This window comes from Paramormyrops kingsleyae, chromosome 15 (assembly GCF_048594095.1).
Source record: "Paramormyrops kingsleyae isolate MSU_618 chromosome 15, PKINGS_0.4, whole genome shotgun sequence".
In the NCBI taxonomy this organism is placed as follows: domain Eukaryota; kingdom Metazoa; phylum Chordata; class Actinopteri; order Osteoglossiformes; family Mormyridae; genus Paramormyrops; species Paramormyrops kingsleyae.
In genome coordinates this window covers 17,387,661-17,407,836 of record NC_132811.1, presented here as the reverse complement: position 1 = coordinate 17,407,836, position 20,176 = coordinate 17,387,661, and the positions used below count along the sequence as shown (strand labels likewise).

Below are 20,176 nucleotides of genomic sequence, written 5' to 3'. Positions count from 1 at the left end.
GGCAGTGGTTGCTGGTTAACTTATTATATGTTCTTGTCAAAATGAATTATTCATCTTTGTAAAAGTAAGATTTGGTATTCCAAAATGTCTTTTCTAAAAATAGTAGCCAAAAAATGGGAGGGTTGTCTTATAATCGGGGTCGTTTATATTTGGCCAATAATTCTTCGGATAGCTGGGTGACCCCGGGTTGCGAACACCAGTAGCCAATCCTAAGTGCTGTGTCATACCACATCTAAACAGTGAACCGCTCTCACCTTTAGATACGCTTTTTCATAGATTTCCGGCACACTACTTTCCATTATTTTCACCTGGAAGTATGTAAATATATTCAGCAAACTGAGGTCTGTTTACTTTAGAGCGTTATTAAATATTGGATATTTATGTTTGTTTACAGTAATAATAAAATGCACATGGGATTTTTTCACACTTGGCCCTAAATAAATTAATATAAAACAAATCTTAAGCCCCCAGCACCATCCATTCATTTTCTGTAACCGCTTGTTCTATTCAGGGTCTCGGGGGTCCAGACCCAATGGGCGCAAGGCAGGGAACAACCCAGGGCGGGGGGGGGGGGGGCGCCAACCCATCACTCGGCACACTCACACCTACTGGCAGTTTGGTAACTTCAATTAACCTCAGCATGTTTTTGGACTGTGGGGGGAAACCAGAGAACCCAGAGGAGACCCCATTATGACAGATGGAGAACATGCAAACTCCACACACACAGAGCCATAACAGAGCGTCAAACCCTGGTCCCAGGGGTGTGAGGCAACAGAGCTAACCACCATACTGCCCCGCACACACACCATAAATAAGTAAATTATATTGGGCAGAGTTAACCAAACTACTGCTTTGCTTAAGAGCTGTGAATCAGTCACCTGCTCCCCATCTTCTCCTTTTCGGGATGTCCCTGGGTGTTAATCTGTTACCAAGCGGCGGCTAAACTACCTTGTTAATCAAATGGCATAAAAACATGCTTTGAGCTGGGCTTATCTCAGACAAACACTACAGAATCACAGCAAGGAGAAAAAGAAGGGTAAGTTCACCATAAGGTATGCTCAGTTTTTAACAGGAAGAAGAAAATGTTTCAACACTGGGATGTTAAAATGTTTCAACACTTGTTGTTGGCAGCAAATGTTTGTTATGACATGATTAGCAAGGTTCACGGTACATTAGATCAACATAAGGTCATGTGAAATGTTCGTTTCCCATTCATATGATGCTATATTGTATAATGTATGTACATGAAACTGACACTGATATGTTTATGATATGTTTCCCTTCAGCTGTAGAAATAACTTTGAGTGAGTAAATTTCTGTTCATTAAGATAAAACTTTAGGCAGGTTATACAAAACATTAAGGCACTGTGCTTACAAAAGTTTTTCTTTTTATTATTTCTAAACACACAAAATTACAAAAGAAAACTGATGCCACTTAAAATGGACGACCCAAAGATGCCAGTGCCCTGCTGAGTGAACTAAGAATTAAAGAATTTCTAAAATTAAAAGGAATGACAATGAGACACAGAGCGCTTGGATGGCAGCCCAGTAACATTTATGCGGTTATGTAAATGACTGCTATACAGCAGGAAACACAACAGTGGAAGATCAGAAGTTTTTCAGTTTTTCCCACCAAGGTGTGTTGATGCATAAATTCATTTGGATGGAACGTGACCCTCACTGGGCCCCACCCCTTAGCCAGCAGGTACAATGGGGCGACACACAAGCGTGTGCCTCTGTGTAATATAATAGTTAAGGCACATTTTCTGACCAAAAGACCATAATTTAGCATGGAATGTGTTTTCCTGATTACACCCGTCGGTAAAGATGATTATCAACAAAATAATATCTGCATGGCTCTATGACATCTGCAAAAGTGAATGCTCACCAAAGAATATTGTTTCATGCCCCTAATAATGATGAAGGTACTGTAGAAACAAAAACATTATATTTTGCTTTTAAAATTCTGTTCAGATCAACTTATCTGATCCCTTTCAGATCTATCCCTTTTGTTAAAATACTCTTTTATGAGGCATTAAAAGTATAAATTGAATTTCATAGAGTTTAATGGAACGCTTCCAGGCCCCAGACCCTGAACAGGATAAGCACACATTGGATGGATGAATGAATGGATACTCAAAACAAATTAACGTGTTTTCATGTTGAATGCAAAGACAGACGTGCCGACTTTCATCGTTGTTCTCATGTCGTTAACGTTACTCTTCATTATAACTAGCCTTAATTGCCCCTTTTTTTGTAGACTATTGTGTGATTCATAGAGATTCCTGAAAACACTCTATGAATGTAGCACCAGGCCCTTAAGTTCTGACCTTCAGTCACTCCTCCTCCATCTGACGTCTTGTCAAGCTTTCCGCTTCAGCATCCTAAAGCTCCACTTTCTTCTTCAGGATGATCTGTCGCACCATGTCTGAGATCAGTGGACGGATCTCTTTCACAGAGGTGGTGGGCCCCCACGTATTTACCACTTTCCCATTCACGTCGATCAGGTACTTCCAGAAATTCCAATTCGGCTCCTTTCCGGAAGACTCTGTCAAAGTAGCAAGAGAGGATTTTAGTTCTGCCGTTGCATCAAGTCAGAATCACAAAAAGGCATCTTCAGGCATTCGTTCTCTAAGGTGTCAGATTAATGTTCAATTCAAATCCATCTCACATTAACTCACACATGAAAAAACAGACTTAGCTGACATTAAAAATCACATTAATTTACTACCACTAACCCAAACAAAGGGATAGTTTTTGGCTACAGAAACACCTGCTCGCATCAGTGTATCAAGAGCAGAGGCATAGCAAGGGCATGAGTACGTAACAGCCTATATTTCTACGCTTATTTCTACTGCACGAGAGACTCACTTACCAACCAGATATTTGTAAGCGTTGTTGGCCCCACTTCCCACCACGGCGATCTTGCTGAAGAGGGGGAAACTGACACCATAAACACGCCGCACGAAGCTGTCGATCTCCTTGTCGCTGCCTTGCTCCTGTTGGCCAAACTGGTTGCAGGGGAAGGCCAGCACGTTGAAGTGGTAGGGCCCAAAGTCTCGCTGGAGCTGCTGGAGGTCAGTGTAATGATCCTCGGTGTAGCCGCACTCGCTGGCCACGTTCACCACCAGCGATACCTGCACATTGAGAGTAACGGGTAATTACCGGGGGTGCTGTGTGGCTCAGAGGGTTAGGTGGCTGTGCCTGGTGTTTGAAGGAGGCCCTTAAATTAAACCCATATCTCCAGCACAGTCTGACCTTGCCTTGTCAATCATATGTTGCTCTGGAAAAAAGCATCTGCTAAATAAATTTAATTCAAATTACTGTCACTCACACAAGATTAAAAAACACAAATCTTTCCAAATGTCACAATTTTGGGAGAAAGTAAAATTTATACAAACTAGATGTCTTCAGACTTGTATTCTTTCTAAGGTTTGGTTAATTACTACTTAAAAGTTGTATCTGAGCTCCATTGTATATTTTATTCTGGAGACCTATGTACGTTTTGGCAGAAATGGTTAGTTTGGGTATACAGTGATATTTTTATGATTCCTTTATTATATTTAATTAGGGAGCCGATTGCACAATTTGCATTTTCAGAAAATGTTTCTGTTCATTTTTGTGAAAGTTGCTATGAATAAAACAAAGAAGCAGACTTGTGTAAATCCTGCTGCCTGTGGATTTCTTCCTGTAGCACAGCGGCGCAGCTTTGGAGCAACATGACCAACATATTTTCCTATTCTAAGCAAACTCAAACAAAGCCACTGCAACAGTGCATGCAGAATGTTCACCGTGCTAATTGAAATGTATTGATACAAATATCTCTAGTAGTTGATACAATGGGAAAAATATCGCATTGGTATCGGTACTGACAGATAATTATAATATCTGTATCGGGATCGGACTAGAAAAAGTGATAAAAACTGCACCTTAGCAGAACACAGACACAAAGGCTGCCATTGTCAGCAGATTTTCCTTTTGGTGTGCACAAGACAAGCATATTTTACTGTTCATTACAAATCGCTTCCATCAATGACTTCTTTGTCAGCCTACAGAAATCACAAACAGGACCGTTTGAATAAGATAGCTAAATACAGCTCTGGAAAAAACTGAGAGACCACACTATATTTTTAAAAAACACCTGCATTGTTAAATCCCGGTTTAACCCTGGATCTGCTGGCAAAGGCCACACTGAGAGACAGGCTGCTTCCAGCCAAACGCCAGAGATGACCGTCAACTTATACGGCAGTGTCTCATAAATCGTAAGACGACCTCAAGTGACAAAACAAGTGGGAAATATTAAGTGAAGATGTGAAGTGCACTGCTAGGACAGTTTGTATCAGGCTCCTAGAAGCAGGACTGTATACCCATAAAGCAAGGAAGAAGCCCTTCATCAATGAGAAGCAGGGAAGAGCCAGGCTGGAGTTTGCAAAAAGCTTGTTCATTTTACAAAGTGAAACTGAAACATTTGCTGTTGTCTCTTAATTTTTTCCTTTTCAGGCTGTAATAATTCAGCATTCACACTACTTATAGCTTTAATAAATTTCATTTGAGGCTGTTGCAAAGAATGAAAAAGCACTCAACACTTGTAACCATGGCATTCAATGCACCTGACTTCACTTGATTTCACTTGAACTTTCCTCACTGGCATGTGGTTAGTTCTCCAATCTTCAATCACTTCTACTTAAAGACCAGCAGTCAAAAATAGAAATTCTCATAAATACAGCTTGGATGATAAAAAAGAAAGATATACACAGTAATGTAAGAAACCCATTTGGACTATAAAAGTTCATCATAAGCAGTCATTTTTAATCCAGGTATGTTTGGCTTCAACTTCTTTGCAGGTGATGTATGGTACTTTGGATTAGGACTCTATGCCCATGATCAGATGGTTGCAGGTTCAAATCCCGTGTTTGGCAGATTTATGTAATTGTTGGGCTCTTAACCCTCAGTGGCTCCAGGGACTGACTGACCCTCTTCTCTCAATTTTATGTTAAGTGTCAACTAAATAATGTAAAAGCAAGATGTTAATCACCGCGGCTCCGTCCAGGTTTGGGCGTTAAAATCCCACCCAGTCGCTGTGTATGGAATCAGCATGTTCTCCCTGTCTGAGTGGGTTTCCTCTGGGTACTTTACAAAGCTCCCCCGACAGCAAAGGAAGATGGTCATCTTGCTGGAGAGATAACATGTTCTATGTGCCTACCCGGATGGGCTGCCTCAAATTAGGACCCAGGTGTCACTATGCAGCAGGTGATGCCTCAGTACCACACCAGCCCCAATAACCCAAAAGGCCGGACCCATTTGCAATACTATAAAAATTAAACCAGACTTCATTGGGGGAAAAAAAAACCTATTTCAAACATTTGGCCTTGTATTTCAAGGCCCAGCAAAACGAAAAACGACGTTTTTTTTTAAATAACTAATGTTATTCACTCATGACCTCAAGTGTTGAGTCAAAGACATTACAGTCGGGTTTCGACAGGCTGCTGCGGGAATATTGGACGGATCCCGTCGTTTTAGTGCTCATCCTATGATCTGAATCATATCAAAACATTTCCCACCCGGCCTTTTTCGGTTTGTTTTTTCACACTGACAACTCGAACGTGCGACTTCGGTTTGAACAAACGTGGTATTCCTGTGTTCATTCATTCATATTGAACTCCAATCACACCGTAAACATGTTAACTTTCAGCTTTCAGATTAGTTTCAGAGTGTGTTTCTATACGTGTATATATAACACGTTACTGCTCTGTACCGTTTTATTACATGTTATTTAACAGTTAACAGGACAGTAAAATACCTTCCCCAGTAATACTAATAGTATGTAGTTACGCGTTAGCTGCTCCTGCCACGTATACAGATGCCGGACACAAAGAACAGAGAAACGTAAACGTTTGTAATGTTATTTTGTTTCGACGGTACCGAAAATAAATATATATGTATATGCTTAAATAATCATCTTGATTGTCATGCACAGATGTTTCTTTTGAACATGCAGTGGCTTGAGGGTTTCGATCGCTACAAAGAAATTTAACAGAATGACTGTCCGGCACCGAAGTGCAGAAACTTACCGACCCCCGGTATTTCTCCAAAGACACCAGCTTCCCTCTGCTATTCACCACCTTAAAAGTGTAAAAATCCTTCTGTTTACCCTCAGCAAAATTGGCGAGGAGAAGCATCACCATTATCAATGCGAACCGCATTTTTAAAGTCGGGATCTGAGGTCTATAGAGTCGCTCCCTCGTGTATTAAAAGCACTACGTAGGATATTGTAGTTTTTATTTCTTTTTTCGTGTCTTCCTGTGGTCCCACTAGGACACGGATGTTGGAAAAGGATTATGCAGATGAGATACAACTAGACCTGTTAAAAAGTAGCAGATCACTTCAGCATGCCCGTAATAAACTGTAAGCACGTCTGAAACGTTAGGCTGCCATCGGGAGCAGAAACAGGAGACAGGATACACCCAGGAGGGGTTTGACGTGCTCACAGCGCCAGAAGGGACACGGACGTCGTAGACAGAAAAAGCCGCTTGGAGGGAAGAATTCCTTATGCCCGCTCTGCCAGAAAGTTATGCTTAACGTTCAGGAAAACACCAACTTTCTGTCTTTTTAGCAAATGACCGACCAAAGTCCTGAAACTCTGAATACCGCTACTGATTTCTTAAAGTAACGTTTATATGAACTTCGTGCTTATAGTAACGGAAAATCCCGCGATCCTGACCAAAATAAGCGGTTAGAAGATGGGTAGATTAACTTTACAAAAATCATCCATCAGGGTGATCAGTGCTGAGATAAATTTTTCCTGAGCTTGCTTGTTTCCAGACCTTCCATGGATACCATTTATAGCACCTCAGTATTACAGCCAGCTATGTTGACACAGCTGACTGAGATGCTAGTGAAGGGCCTGATTATCTGTATCAGGCGTGTTAAATTCGGGCTGCACCTAAGCCATGCAGGGTGGCAGATCTCCAGATGCAGGAACCTTGGGTTGGGGAGCAACTGCGGCACATTCGCATTTCACCAAGCTTTAAAGCATGTTTTAAAAGCCATAGATTTTGACATTAAGTCTATAGTAAGGATGAAAAAATAAGTTAAGTCATACTCATTCCCCCAGGAAGAGTCCACAGATGTTCCCTCCCTCCCTCAGCTGGTCACTTGAAGGAAACCCATGCGAGAAAATGATCTTATACACACAGAACCAACTGGACTCAACTATTCCAAACCCTAAGAACAAAAGCTCTAGAAACCGAGCTTCCATGCTAGTGAGATTCACCTTTCATCAGATACTGGGAAAAAAACAAGACTTTAGCCTGGGGTTCTTCAAATCTGGACCTCAATTCCAAGTATAGGCCTCGTTTCCAGTCTCCCAGGTAGGTATTTTAATAATTACCGATTCTCATTGGCCAGGGGATTCACAGGTATAAGGAGGCTGGAAAATCAGCAGTGCTTGGATCTTAAGGACCGTGATTTGAATAACCCTGCTTTAGGTACTGTGATGGTTGCCATCCTGACCAGAAGTGGCCCGTCTCATGACTTGGGCATTCTGACATAAGGTCCAGGGATACCATGGGTCTGCAAGCAATTATGGAAAACACACTGATGGGCCCATTTTTGTTATGCATCTGTTGAATGGAGCTTTGACTTATATACTGTGACAGTGAGGCCTTCTACAGAGAGGCAGCAAGCAAGCCTTGCTACTTCAGCATCCGGAATCCCTTCATTACAAGGGGTGGCTATATAAATTGAGCATGTTGTCATTTCCCTTCTTAACAGGTGTCACAAAGAATGTATTGAAAGATGGAAGAGTGTTTTCATTGTTTATCCACAATGCATGGTCAAAAACCATCATGAGTAATATATGTCATTTATTAATTTCCCGAAGTATCCGCTTGATCCAAGATGGGAGCATCCAGCACTAAAATTTAATTTCTCTGTAGTAAGATTTTCACATCCCCAAGGAATCACACCCCTATTTATATAATAATGTCACACAGAGGATTTAAATTAGTAACTCCAAACTGTATTTAAAAAGTCCATTTGGAACTGCAGAATAAACCAACATGTGACACTACCAAAACACTGTCAAACTGTATAAAGAAAATGAAAGGCAGATTGTTACTTCAGTAAATTATATGTAAAAAAAAAAAAATACAGCTGGCATAATTTGTACAAAACCAACAGAATCTGGTAAATAAATCAGTCATTTCCTCTTCGGCTTTTCTTGTGACTCTTCTTTGACCTGTTGAGAGAGACATGGTTACCCAGCATCCCCGCTGCCCATGGCCGACGCGCCCAGCTGCCGCCTCACTCACCTGTCGGGGGACTTGGAGTGGCTGCGGTGTCTGTGGCTCCTATGGTGACCTGAAGCGACAAACAGGAAGTGGTGAGCGATTGTCCCCCATGCCCGAGTGGGGGGGTGGGGGGTGTGCAAAGCCCAACGCCGGCTTGTCTACTGACCCGGGGACTTGGAGCGATGCCGCCTCTCTCTGGAGCGGCTGCGGTGTCTGCGTGGACTCTTGCTGCGATGGCGCTCCCTTCTTGGAGAGGGGCTACAGAGAAAGTGGAGAGGAGGTTTGGATGAAATATCCTGTCTTCAGTGTCACACACAAAAAAGGGCTTGCAAAAAAACAAAGGCGGGAATTCCCAATATTCATAACTCACCCATTGTTTTCCACTTCCCAGTTTGGTAAATGTCAAATTTAGGCTTATACATTTACTTTGGTACAGTAATATTTAAGCCCCGAATCACAAAAAATGCTGTATGGGGAATGTTTACCATGCAGCTCATCAGTGCTAATGAACTAATTAACATATGTTGTTATCTTATTGCTATTATCCCATTACTAAATCAACGGGAATACTTGAATGTATAATTAACTGAATTCATTGAAATGTAACCCGAAAGGAAAAAGAAGTGCAAGATATACCTTCGTCTCTTCGGTGATCTACTTCTCCTAAAAAAGAAAGAAAAAAATGTTTTGGTTTTTATTACTGATGTGAATCACTTGCTAAAAAAAAAGCTTGTATAATTAAGTCCAATCTCACCTCCTGGGTGAGCGGCTGCGTCTGTAGCGAGGAGACGGTGAGCGGCGGGGTCGATCGTTGTCACGGTAACTCCGTCTGTGGGGTTCTGGAGACTGCCCTCTTTCAGGCTAATGGACCAGACATGGGAGGTTAGATAACATCTTCCGGGTAAGACCATTTTTGCCAATTTTGCTCCGGGAACACTGAAGCAGCCACATCTCACCCGCTCCTCTTCTTCATCCTCCTCCTCACTGCTCTCAACTTCATCCAGATCTTCTTCCAGGGCACTGATGCGCGTGTCCAGCAACTCAGCCTCCTCCAGTACCTGCCTTTTCTATAGTAAACAGTAAAGTTAATTGCAGGAGTTGACTACACCACTTGGAACCACAAGTATATGGAATGGACTGGAAGCTGATGCAGACATACCTGAAGCCTGGGTAAGATAACGTCACACACTCTCTCGCTATTCAGCAGATCATCTATGAACTCATCAACATGCATCAGCTCAAACTCTGCAAAAGAAATGGCACTTGTTTTTAACACCAAGTACCCCCAACATCAGCCAGCCACAAACTGTAAATCTCAGACAGGGGACAAACACACAGCTCACCTCCATTTCTGTTCTGTTGTTTGATTTTCCTATAGTCATTGTACAGTGGTTCCAGGTATTTGTAACAGTCCACCGACGAGCCAGTTAATCTCATGTACATGGCTCCAAGTAGACGGACATACCTGTAACGCAGGCAATCATGAGGTTCCCTTAAACACCACAAAAAATTTAATGCAATGTTTATTAAAAAGCATGAAAGGCTGTAACACGAGCATATGTAATCAATTGACACCTACTTAAAATCCTCATTCTTGATGAACTCCACAATGATATCTTTCTCCGGTTGTATCTGAAGCATCTTCAAAGTAAGACAGAGGAATGGCGTCGGTTTGATGTTGCCTCCATACACTCCACCGACGTACTTCAGTTCCATGGCTTTGTCCACAACCAGCTCAGCTTATAGGACAAAGATCCATAGCAGCAGAGACGAATTAATACTGACAAACATGGAACGATTCACACAAGTACGTAAAGAACTAGGCGACACATAACTCCACGGTATTTTTTGCAAGATTAGAGAAAGTTCATAATTTTTTTAATCGAATAATTAACACATCACCGTTTAATGAAACAGATTAGCGTCACACCAGGACAAACACACGTTAATCACGTTAGTTCAGCCACTTACTGATCTACATGCAACCAGCTAACTAGCTTCATCATCTCGCCAAAAGGTATCTCCGGTAATTATTAAACTAGAAAAATTACCCGTAAGTCCGAAACATTCCTCCTTCCAATATTTCGATTCATAAATTCGGGTTCTTATAATTTTCTCCACCAAATACTGTGGATTTGTCCCGTGGATACTATTGGCATCTTTAACCGTCCTATTCGCCATTTTGACTCGCGGGGGAAAAAAAACAAAAAAGACCGAGGTTTCCGAAATTAACACAAGCGTTTCCGGCTCAAAGGTTAAAACTTCCGGGTGCTATGGGCGGGTGCTAGAGCCACTGGCCGTATCACGTGTCAGAAGAAGAGCCCTCCCATTGCGTAATATCGGCAGCTTAGAGAGCAGCGCGGGAAAAACCAGCGTGAGCGATACTGTCAGACCAAGATGTACATATGCAGCGATAAGGAAGCCAACTGAATGGGCGAAATACAACACGAAAAAGTTTTTTTTTAATGCATATCCTGTATCCTTCCAGTGTTGCGTGTTATTTTAATTGTTTTATCAGGAACTTTTTACTTGTATAAAGGCCAATTTCTGACTTTTTATTGCACATTAGTTTTCTGTCTGTGGTTTTACGTTTATAGTTCCTTAAATTTCCGTTTACAAAGTAAGTATATCTTCCCTTAACGTGTTAAAATGATCAGATGTCAGTTGATAATGATATTATCATGTGTGTTTATCATTTTTGCAGTTGTGTTAATGTAGTCAGACTTAAAGCTTTCGTGTTTCGGCTTTTAATTTATAAAAATCATACTGCAAGACCACGGTCTGGTAAACGTGATTCATTGTCTGTACTGTAAACTTACATTTAGCCTGTTAAAAATGACCTGTAATTAAAATGCAACGTCAAGTAATTTGATTTTGAAGAGTAGCTGTTTTATTTCTGCAGGTCAGAAAAGATGAGCCGGTACTTCACAAGACTAAGAATTAAACGATTTTACTCTTGGGGAGGAAGACCGCACAGCGTCAACAGGAAGCTGAAAACGTTTTATTACGAGTATGTTGTTTTATATCACTATTAGTAAACCCAGTAAAAGTCTAAAAAAAAAACCAGTACGTCTAAAAAGCATGTTGGGTCAAAAACGTTAATTCTTGGATCGGTAAAGTTACAGATGTTAAGGCTTCTGCTGTGACACTGGATGGGAAAATACTGCGACATGCTTATTTATCTGTTTGTTTAGTTCTCTGTGCTTGAAAACGGACGGACTCTCAGAACCGTGTCTCATAAAACCTGGACAATACGTCTTGATTGAAGGCGACGATGATGATTTCCCCTACGTGGCGAAACTACTGAAGCTTTTCAGTAGCGGTAAGGAAATACTGTCAGAATCGTTGTATTTCTCTGAAATACATATGACCCTTCAAAATCTGCCAGGGAGAGTCTGAGCCCTGTTCTGCGTTTGTTTTCATCCCCAGAGACTGGCAAGAGGAAGCTGGCAGAGGTGCAGTGGTTCATACGGTTCCATGAAATCCCTTTCAAAAAAAGGAGGCTGCTGGGCAGAGAGGCTCATCCCCAGGAAGTCTTCTTCTACCAGGACAAGACGTGTGACACTGAGATAGATGCTGAGACTATCATAGACACCGTGCAGGTTGTTGGATTGTTGTGGGGGGGTGGCTTCCCTCCCAACGTCTGGGGCAGCCATTTACCTCTGGCTGTCTGTCCCAGGTGGTGTTTCTGGCACCAGATGGCGCCTTCCCCGAGAACACGAGCAAGAGCACGCTGTACGTCAAGTTGTGCTGGGACATGAAGGCCTTCAGGCCAGTGGAGGCGGAGTGGGTCCAGCCGGGGCCTAAGCCCGCGCCCCCCGTGGCCCCCCCGCCGGCCCCCGTGGCCCGTAGCCTGCCCACGCCCGACGTGGCGGTGATGAAGCGGGCGCACTCCGTCTCCCTCAGGCAGCTCTCCAGGAGTGTCGGCAAGCTGGGCGCCGGCGAGGCGGAGTCCAGCCACTCAGCTTCCAAGCTGTCAGCCTCCAAAGCGCTGAGCCGCAAACGCAGGGGCAGCTGCGAGGCCACGCCTGGGGTCCGCAAGAAGCTAGACCTCAGCAGTGAGTGCAGTGCGCCCTTGTTCCACATCCAGGCCATCTTTAATATTTTGTATGCTGATTATTCCCGCTGCGTATTCATTTTTAAATTAACAAGAAGGCTCAAAACACATTTTATTTTTTATTAATGGCTGAGTGCTGCAGCTGAAATCTTGAACAGTGTCTTACCGACTTCTTAGAGTGAATCGATCAGTTTATCAATTTCATGTTTTTATTCACTTGTGCTTTTATTTTGAAGTAATTAATTTTGCTGAATGTTAGTCTTTGTTGATGTGTATTTGTAATACATTTAAATTGGGATTTGAATTGTATGAGCTGAAGCTGGTGGAATTATCAATATTCAGGAATTAAAACACATAAATATTTACATAAATATTTAAAATGCATTTTCCGGCATAAATAGATGCCTTGTCACGTGTCACAGCTCTCTGTAGAATGCTGCTCTTTATTTTTGGTCCTGCAGTGGCTGCCTTAAGCTTTATGCGGTAATGTTATGTCCTGGCTTCTGTTTGCTGGGATGGTGTTGCCTCCTGTAAGTGACCCGTCCCCGCCGGTGGTGTCCCCCCAGGTCCCGGGAAGAGGCTGACGAAGGATGACATTCTGGACGAGCTGCTGCTGGAGGAGGTCGAGTCCCGGGTGGAGCTGGCCAGGAGGATGCCGGCCTCCCCGCCTCAGAGCCCGGCCCGCGTGTTCTCCCTTTCTCCCATGAAGGTCCTGAATAAGTCCGCCGTTGTCATCAGCCCGCCCCGGCTGATAGGCCAGAACCCCCCCTGTCCCACTCGCATCTCCCCGCTTCCCAAGCAGGACTCTGCCAGGTGGGCTGCTACGATTTGCTGAGTTTCCTTGAGTTTGTATTCATTGCCATGGTGGTTCTGCTGATTTAAAGGCAGAGGTCACTTTCATGGGGATGTATGTGTGACAGAACGCATCTCTGTAATGGCAATGTTAACAGAAGTAAGCTATGTAAATAAATAGCAATTATTGTAAATTTCTAAATGTTTATGCTTCTCTTGTAGTCTGTGGCTGTCAGTGCCAGTTAGCCCATTATGGGATATCGTTAGCCGCCTAGGGCACCAATTTCTGAGGGGGTGCCGACTTAGCCATTAGACATTTTACCCCCCCCCATACGATGTCACTCGTCCTGCATCAGCCCGGTGTGTCCCGTGCGTGTAGTGTGCCATCCTGCACAACCCTGGAGCGAAAGCTCCATGTCCTGTATGTGACATATCTGGGGTGTACTCCCAGCCCGTTTGAGGCTGCTGTGAGAGCCGGGTCGTCTGGCCTGTTTTCAGGGGCTTTGGCTCCACCCCTCTGGGAGAGGAGGCGGGGCTGGGGGATGCCACTGGGTCCTCCAGCGCCGTGACACCCCGGAGGAGCAGTCGCAGGGCACCGAAGTGAGTTGCGTGCCATGAGAGTGCGGGTGTTGGACCGAACCACTCAGGCTGCGGGCGGGGGTGCACTGTGACTGTCTGTACTGAGCAAACACAGATGGAACTGGGTCGGTTGTTAGTAGGTTAATTAGCTCTGCATGTTGTCACTGTCACCTTTGCGGTCACCCATGGCAAGAAAGTTAATGCATCCCTCACCCACCCACATTGGTACTGGAGATAAAAGATAATTTAATGGTTTAAGTATACTGCTGTATGTTCACCTTTCTTGTGTGAATTATGTCAAGTGCAAATCAAATTTAAACCTGGGGTAAGTGTGCATAGTGCTTGAAAGGTAAAAGGGAATTTTTCATTTAATGAAATTTTTAAGCTACCTATTATCAGGTTTTGTCTGATCACTTTCTGTCCCGATCACTTTGGGGTTTTGATGTCTGGGCGGTTAGTGTCTGGATCTGGCTTTTTCGCTTTTTTGTAAACTTGCCTTGCTGGATTGACGTCAGCTGAGTGTTCAGCGCAGTTGCAGGGATGCTGAGGAACGAACTTGAGCTGCGCGGTCTTGCTCTCGTCCTTCAGGGCCCGGACTCCGTCCCTCCGGAAGGAGTCGTCCTCCTCCGCCTTGAGAGAGCCAGCTCTTGGGTCTGTGTAAGTGAACACCCTCATTTATGACTGCTATGTACTGTGTGGTGAAACGGGATCTGATTTCAGTGTCCTATTAACCGGCAGCGCTGAGGAGCCTCCGCTGGACCAGGCGGCCATGACGCCGCGCTCAAAGAGGAAGTCCGCTCTGTTGGTTTCCTCTCGTATCAGGAAGCAGCTGTAAGCGAAGTGCGATTATCTGGCTTGTTAGCATGATGGGAAGCTAAAGGCCGTTTGCTCAGATGGGGTGGTGGGGGCAGGGGGGGTCCTGATAAACATGCCCTTTTAAACCAGAGGTGTGTCTCCCCCTAGCAATCTGCTGAACACCAGTGCAAACCCCGTCTCCGATGACAGCGAGGACGACTGCTTCCTTCCATCCCAGGAGCCGAAGAGTAGCAGTGGGGATGAGGAGGTTGAGGAGGAGGGGAGCGACAATGACAGCGTTACAGTGAGGAAGAGGAGGCAGACCTCCCACACGCCGAGATCCACCCGCAAGGGGTCGGCCTCGGCCAGGACTCCGCGCAGAACTCCCAGTCAGAAGGTGGGACGTTTGCTTAAGATACACAGACTGGAAAAGTGCATGGACACACGGGCTGATGACTTCCTGTTGCTACCTGCAGGCTCCGCCCACTACTCCCCGCACCCCCCGGCATGCCACTCCCAGCATCCCTGCCAGGTCCCTCCCAGCTCGGAAACCCAGGAACGTGCTGGAGGAAGCCAGAGAGAGGTGATCCAGTGCAGAACCTTCCACGGTTCTCCTGAACCATTCCGGGGCTTTACAGTTCTGTCGGTGCCTCAGTGCAGCTCTTTGCTCAGGAACTTAGGAATGGCAGATTTAAGGCTGTCCTGCCTCTGGTTGCCATGATATCGATTCGCATTCCAAATACTAAACTGCTGGCTTTGTTCTGTTAGATTTATTTTGTACATGCCGTGTACAAAGGATACTTGTTAATCATTTAATATTTGAGCATTATTAACTGACTTTCTGTGTCTGCGACATTTCACATTTCCTCATGTCAAAGGCACTCAAGGAGGTCTTTTGCTGTATAATACGTTATGTGTTTAGTTCTGTATTTTATGATTTGTGTACTACTGTATATGAATCATTTTTTGGATGTACTGCTTGAACCAGTGTAAGTGACATGTATGTATTGTAGGCATATTATCTCCTTTGCTGCGTATTTCAATTCCTGCCACCATTTTGTTCTTTAGAAACAAATCTGTACAAAGCTAGCAGTGCCTTTTGCCCAGTTCTTTTATAATGATTTATAATTAAATCGGTTGGCTATGAAAGAAAATTCTGTTTCTTGATGGCAGATCAGGCCAGGTTTAAGGATCGCGAAGACAGGAAGTCTGGAACAGTGTGATTGGTATATTGGGTCGTCCATCTTTTTCCTGAAGGGCACTGGGTTGTGAGTTTTCTCTTCTCTCCAGACTGCATGTATCCTCGGTGCCCGAGTCGCTTCCTTGTCGGGAACAGGAGTTCCAGGACGTCTACAGCTTTGTGGAGAGCAAGATCGTTGACGGGATTGGAGGGTAGGCAGACCCTCGTGGGCACAGCTGTGGCCTTGAAGCGATCGCAGGTGTCCCGCATGGGCGCTAGCGTTGTAAAATTCCTGGAATTTTCAAAATTGAAAACTTTCCATGGGAATGAACTGGAAATTTGCAATATTGCAGGTTAGCCCATAACAGTGAACTTAAATGAAGTTGGGGGGGGGGGGGAAGCATCTTCATGTGTTATCATTGTGTAACCAAGTGCTTGTGAGTAATTATGTGCCTAACCCTAAAATAAGCATCTGTGTAAAACACACTGCTTAAGTCATATTCTATTTTGTATTATTTATACAGTTTGCTTTTGTCGTTTGTGACAGTTTGGGCAACGTTCTACAGAGTTCAATATTTCCAAAATTCTGTAGCTTAACTTCCCATGGGAAGTTTCTGGAAATTTTCCTCCCCTTTGCAACACTAATGGTTGCAGGCCGGAGCCTTGTAGGGCTGAGCTTGCATGCGTCTGTCCAGCGCGGCTGTTTTTGGCTGACTGTGATCCTCCGGCAGGTGCATGTACATCTCGGGCGTGCCGGGCACAGGAAAGACGGCCACTGTGCATGAGGTTATCCGCAGCCTGCAGCAGGCCGCCGAGCTGGACGAGATACCTGCCTTCCACTTCATTGAAATCAATGGCATGAAGATGACAGACCCGCACCAGGCCTACGTTCAGATACTGCAGGTGTGGTGGCATGAGTGCAGAGAGGCGCACTGTGTTGTGGGGAATCTCAACATGTGTACTTGACCGTACTTGTGCTGTTGTGTACCTGTTTTATGACATCATCCATTGTTGAAGACCATTTCCAATACTAAGAAGAGAAGTACAGACTGTAAAAATGTTGGTCTTGCTCCGCCCCAAATATGAAGGATACTTTGGTTGCATCCTCACAGAACTAGGCCAATTTCATGATTCATTGAGCCCCAAGTTCATTCTTAGGAGACCTGTTAAGAAGACCGGTCTTGCCAAGACCACAAGCATAATCTTGCCGTTATTCGTGTCTAGATTACGCTCTGGTCACCTTCAACCCTTCAGTTCCACTTTTGGTTTTCTGAGTTTTTTTATGTCACTCTTGTATTTCTGGTGGTCCTACTGTAGCCTTGTCCTTCCCATTATGCTAATGGCACAGATGACAAACATCCCTTAATTTTAACCCCCTGGCACATGACCAAATTGTTTGGCCCCCCCACCCCCCCCCCCCCAGAAACTGACAGACCAGAAGGCCACAGCAGACCACGCCGCCGCCCTGCTGGCGAAACGTTTCAATAACCCCGCCCCCAAGAAGGAGACCACAGTCCTCCTGGTGGATGAGGTAGGGTCATTTTTAATCTGCCATTTGTCTAAGGTCAATAGTTTGGAAAAGATTTGTACGTTAATTTAGAAATCATCTGACTGAACAGAGTGTCCAATATGGAAGTGCCAAACAATTTTTTTACTTTTCCCTTCCTAGCTGGACCTGTTGTGGACCAGGAAGCAGAATGTGATGTACAACCTGTTTGACTGGCCTACACGGCGACATGCACGTCTGGTGGTGCTGGCCATTGCCAACACGATGGACCTTCCGGAAAGGATCATGATAAATCGAGTGGCCAGTCGCCTTGTAGGTCCTTCATATGGGTGCTGCGGTCTTTCGGAGACGCTGTAAACTTGTGTAATAATAATGCAGATCTTCTGAAGGCCTAGTTGTTGCTGCAGTTTGATTGAACTATTGAAGTCGAACGTTGTGTAGACCCTGTCTGTGTTTCCATAGGGCCTCACCCGCATGTCCTTCCAGCCGTACACCTTCAAGCAGCTCCAGCAGATCATCACATCCCGCCTGAACCACGTCAAGGCCTTCGAGGAGGATGCCCTCCAGCTGGTGTCCAGGAAGGTAGAGATCTTCTCACCTCACGCTCAATGCCAGAGTGCCCTGGGCTTGTGGGTCTTAATGAATCAGTCAGTCTTTTCTAGTGTCATCCATAGGTGGGTTTGATTTGCTTTGGGGATTGATTATGAGATGCATCCCCTACTTGTAATGCAGTGTTTCTCAACCCAGTCCTCAGCGAACCCCAGCCAGTCCACGTTTTTGCTTCCTCTCAGCTCCCAGCGCACCTGTACCAGCTATTCGGTATTCCTGATTGGCTGGGAGCTGGGAGGGAGCAAAAACGTGGACTGACTGGGGTTCGCTGAGGACTGGGTTGAGAAACACTGTTGTAATGTGTTTAAACACAGGACATGAATACAGACGGATGAGTGGGTTAAATAGGGCTCCACAGTGCCTCAGCATGTAGTCTCACACCTCCAGGTCGATGATTCAAATCCCACCTCTGCGTGAGGTTTGTGTGTTCTCCACCTTTCCTGCTGTAGACCAAAGACATGACTGGTCTGCTTCTCTAGAATGCTCCATCGTGTGTGTGGGTGTGTGTATGTGTGCTCTGATATGCAATGTGAAGGCTGTAGCTCTGCCTTCTGCCCTGGGCTGGGCTCCAAGTCTGACCAGGAAAAGTGGCTGGTAGATGGGTGGATGGTGAGGAGGTTAAATGCTTCCATTTGTTATTTTTGGGTTTCACACAGTGAGGTCAACTCTGGACTGAAGCAGTTGCAGTCCAGTTCTTAGCTTATGATGTGACGATGTGATCCTGCTTCAGTAGTGTGCCCGGTTCATGTGACTGTTTGGATTTTGTACGCTTTCGAAGTCGTCCCCATGCTTGTCGTCCCCGTCCAGGTGGCAGCCCTGTCCGGAGACGCCCGCAGGTGCCTGGACATCTGCAGACGTGCCACGGAGATCTGCGAGTACTCCGCCGCTCAGCAGTCAGGCTCAGGATTGGTGGGCATGAGTCACGTGATGGAGGCCCTGGATGAGATGTTCTCCTCCTCCTACATCGCAGCTATAAGGTCAGTCCACGCAGTGGGTGGAGTCTGCTTCTTCTTTAGCTTCAACCGTTGGTAAACTAACGCCCCCTACTGGCTCCATCTGACCCTGGCAGGTGCGCCTCTGTCCAGGAGCAGATCTTTCTACGAGCGGTTCTTGCGGAATTTCGCCGACTGGGTTTGGAGGAGGCCACTTTCCAGCAGGTAGGATGGACCCTGGCACGGTCACAAGGTTGAAGAATAACTATGGATCTGTTTGTCTCACTAACACTTTATTTTAGGCTCAGTATTGTCTGTTTTTGTCTGTGTAGTTACACACTATGCAGTCTGTAATAATAAGCAGTTTCCTCTGGGATTATGTGTTCTGTTTCGCCTCTCTGGCGCCTCCTGTAGGTGTTTGTACAGCACCAGGCCCTGTGCCGGGTGGAGGGCCTGCAGCCCATCAGCATCTCCGAAGGTCTGGCCGTGTGCCAGCGCCTGGGAGCCTGTCGCCTTCTGCTGCTTGAGCCGAGCCGCCTGGACGTGCTGCGCCGCGTGCGTCTCAACGTCAGCCAAGACGACGTGCTCTACGCCCTCAAGGAGGAATGACAGCCTCCGGGACCCGGGGTGGGCCTGCAAGAATGTTCTCTGACCTGGGGCTGGCAAAGCTTACATCGCACAGTTCTGGGCTCCGCGGGAAAACGTTCTGTCATTGAAGCAGACTCGTGGTCTTGCACGTTTGATTGCACGTGCCATCGTCCTCGGTGATTGCCGTACAAGCTGCTAAAGTCAGTTTTTATCAGTGAAATCACTTGTCCATGCAGTGTCATTTTTAAACGGCCTGTTGAAATCAGCTTTTGAGGCGAATGCATTATTGTATTAGGGTACCCAGATGTTAATTAATTTTAGTTTTAACTCCTTCACCTTCCAGACCTCGATGGATTTTTGTCCTGGAAGCACTTAAGTTGGTTTCTGTACGCTGTCATGAGTTTTCGGAACATTCCTGAGGCCAGATGAAAATTATGCATTTTAGTATGGCTTATTTTTTAAGTTGTTGCAATTGTAATGTCTTAATGTTTAATAAAAAAAATGACACTCCTATTGTGAAGCCTGCTAGCGTTTGTGGTCACAGATGTTCCAAAACCAATAATAGACACTTTCTGTCAGGCGGGGCAGAGGGCAGCCGTCCGCCAGCTCAGAAGCAGATGGTTGGGTTTGACTTTTGCCTCCGTTCTGACTGATTCTGCCCTTGGCTCTTCTGAAGGGGCTGCCGGGCCTGGTGTTCTTCCCCCGCTCCTCCTCTGCCATAGCCGTGCCAAAACACATTTGCTCTCTCTACCTGTGTCCCGATTGGGGTGTGGCAAGACGAGGTGCCCGTGCTGATTCCCCACTGCCCGTCTTCCCAGAAGTGAAATGGTACCAGGTGTTTAATAA

At 45.2% G+C, this 20,176-nt stretch overlaps 3 protein-coding genes across 4 annotated transcripts; 1 reads left to right on the top strand and 2 right to left on the bottom strand.

The window, feature by feature from the left end:
• Nucleotides 1-1,368: 1,368 nt before the first annotated feature.
• On the bottom strand, nt 1,369-6,867 carry gpx7 (glutathione peroxidase 7). The gene is made up of 3 exons (XM_023794431.2): nt 6,072-6,867; nt 2,876-3,137; nt 1,369-2,548 (listed from the first exon to the last, which is right to left on the bottom strand). The coding sequence occupies exons 1-3, from the start codon at nt 6,201-6,203 to the stop codon at nt 2,385-2,387; spliced, it is 558 nt and encodes a 185-aa protein (XP_023650199.1). The 5' UTR covers nt 6,204-6,867; the 3' UTR covers nt 1,369-2,384.
• A 980-nt stretch (nt 6,868-7,847) lies between these two features.
• prpf38a (pre-mRNA processing factor 38A) lies at nt 7,848-10,532 on the bottom strand. The gene is made up of 10 exons (XM_023794817.2): nt 10,343-10,532; nt 9,871-10,030; nt 9,635-9,756; nt 9,451-9,536; nt 9,248-9,358; nt 9,046-9,152; nt 8,928-8,954; nt 8,458-8,549; nt 8,313-8,361; nt 7,848-8,239 (listed from the first exon to the last, which is right to left on the bottom strand). The coding sequence occupies exons 1-10, from the start codon at nt 10,470-10,472 to the stop codon at nt 8,197-8,199; spliced, it is 927 nt and encodes a 308-aa protein (XP_023650585.1). The 5' UTR covers nt 10,473-10,532; the 3' UTR covers nt 7,848-8,196.
• Nucleotides 10,533-10,578: 46 nt separating this feature from the next.
• orc1 (origin recognition complex, subunit 1) lies at nt 10,579-19,843 on the top strand. 2 transcript variants are annotated; one of them, XM_023794815.2, is made up of 19 exons: nt 10,579-10,911; nt 11,194-11,301; nt 11,486-11,613; nt 11,721-11,893; nt 11,971-12,349; nt 12,915-13,161; nt 13,639-13,740; nt 14,308-14,376; nt 14,458-14,550; nt 14,683-14,911; nt 14,991-15,097; nt 15,805-15,906; nt 16,426-16,597; nt 17,118-17,225; nt 17,364-17,513; nt 17,664-17,783; nt 18,618-18,787; nt 18,880-18,967; nt 19,157-19,843. In XM_023794815.2, the coding sequence occupies exons 2-19, from the start codon at nt 11,204-11,206 to the stop codon at nt 19,349-19,351; spliced, it is 2,730 nt and encodes a 909-aa protein (XP_023650583.1). In that variant the 5' UTR covers nt 10,579-10,911; nt 11,194-11,203; the 3' UTR covers nt 19,352-19,843. The 2 variants fall into 2 exon arrangements, with proteins under 2 accessions (XP_023650583.1, XP_023650584.1); XM_023794816.2 differs by lacking the exon at nt 13,639-13,740 and having other exon boundaries at nt 10,581-10,911.
• The last annotated feature ends 333 nt before the right edge of the window (nt 19,844-20,176 follow it).

Coding starts and splice junctions, on each gene's coding strand:
- gpx7 (XM_023794431.2), bottom strand. CDS start 6,203: ATGCGGTTCGCATTGATAATGGTGATGCTTCTCCTCGCCAATTTTGCT. Junction 3,138..6,071: donor TGGAGAAATACCGGGGGTCG/GTAAGTTTCTGC, acceptor CTCAATGTGCAG/GTATCGCTGGTGGTGAACGT. Junction 2,549..2,875: donor CGCTTACAAATATCTGGTTG/GTAAGTGAGTCT, acceptor CTACTTTGACAG/AGTCTTCCGGAAAGGAGCCG.
- prpf38a (XM_023794817.2), bottom strand. CDS start 10,472: ATGGCGAATAGGACGGTTAAAGATGCCAATAGTATCCACGGGACAAAT. Junction 9,757..9,870: donor ATCAAGAATGAGGATTTTAA/GTAGGTGTCAAT, acceptor CCTGCGTTACAG/GTATGTCCGTCTACTTGGAG. Junction 9,153..9,247: donor AGGATGAAGAAGAGGAGCGG/GTGAGATGTGGC, acceptor CTGGTCCATTAG/CCTGAAAGAGGGCAGTCTCC.
- orc1 (XM_023794815.2), top strand. CDS start 11,204: ATGAGCCGGTACTTCACAAGACTAAGAATTAAACGATTTTACTCTTGG. Junction 12,350..12,914: donor CAAGAAGCTAGACCTCAGCA/GTGAGTGCAGTG, acceptor GTGTCCCCCCAG/GTCCCGGGAAGAGGCTGACG. Junction 17,226..17,363: donor CAGTCCTCCTGGTGGATGAG/GTAGGGTCATTT, acceptor TTCCCTTCCTAG/CTGGACCTGTTGTGGACCAG.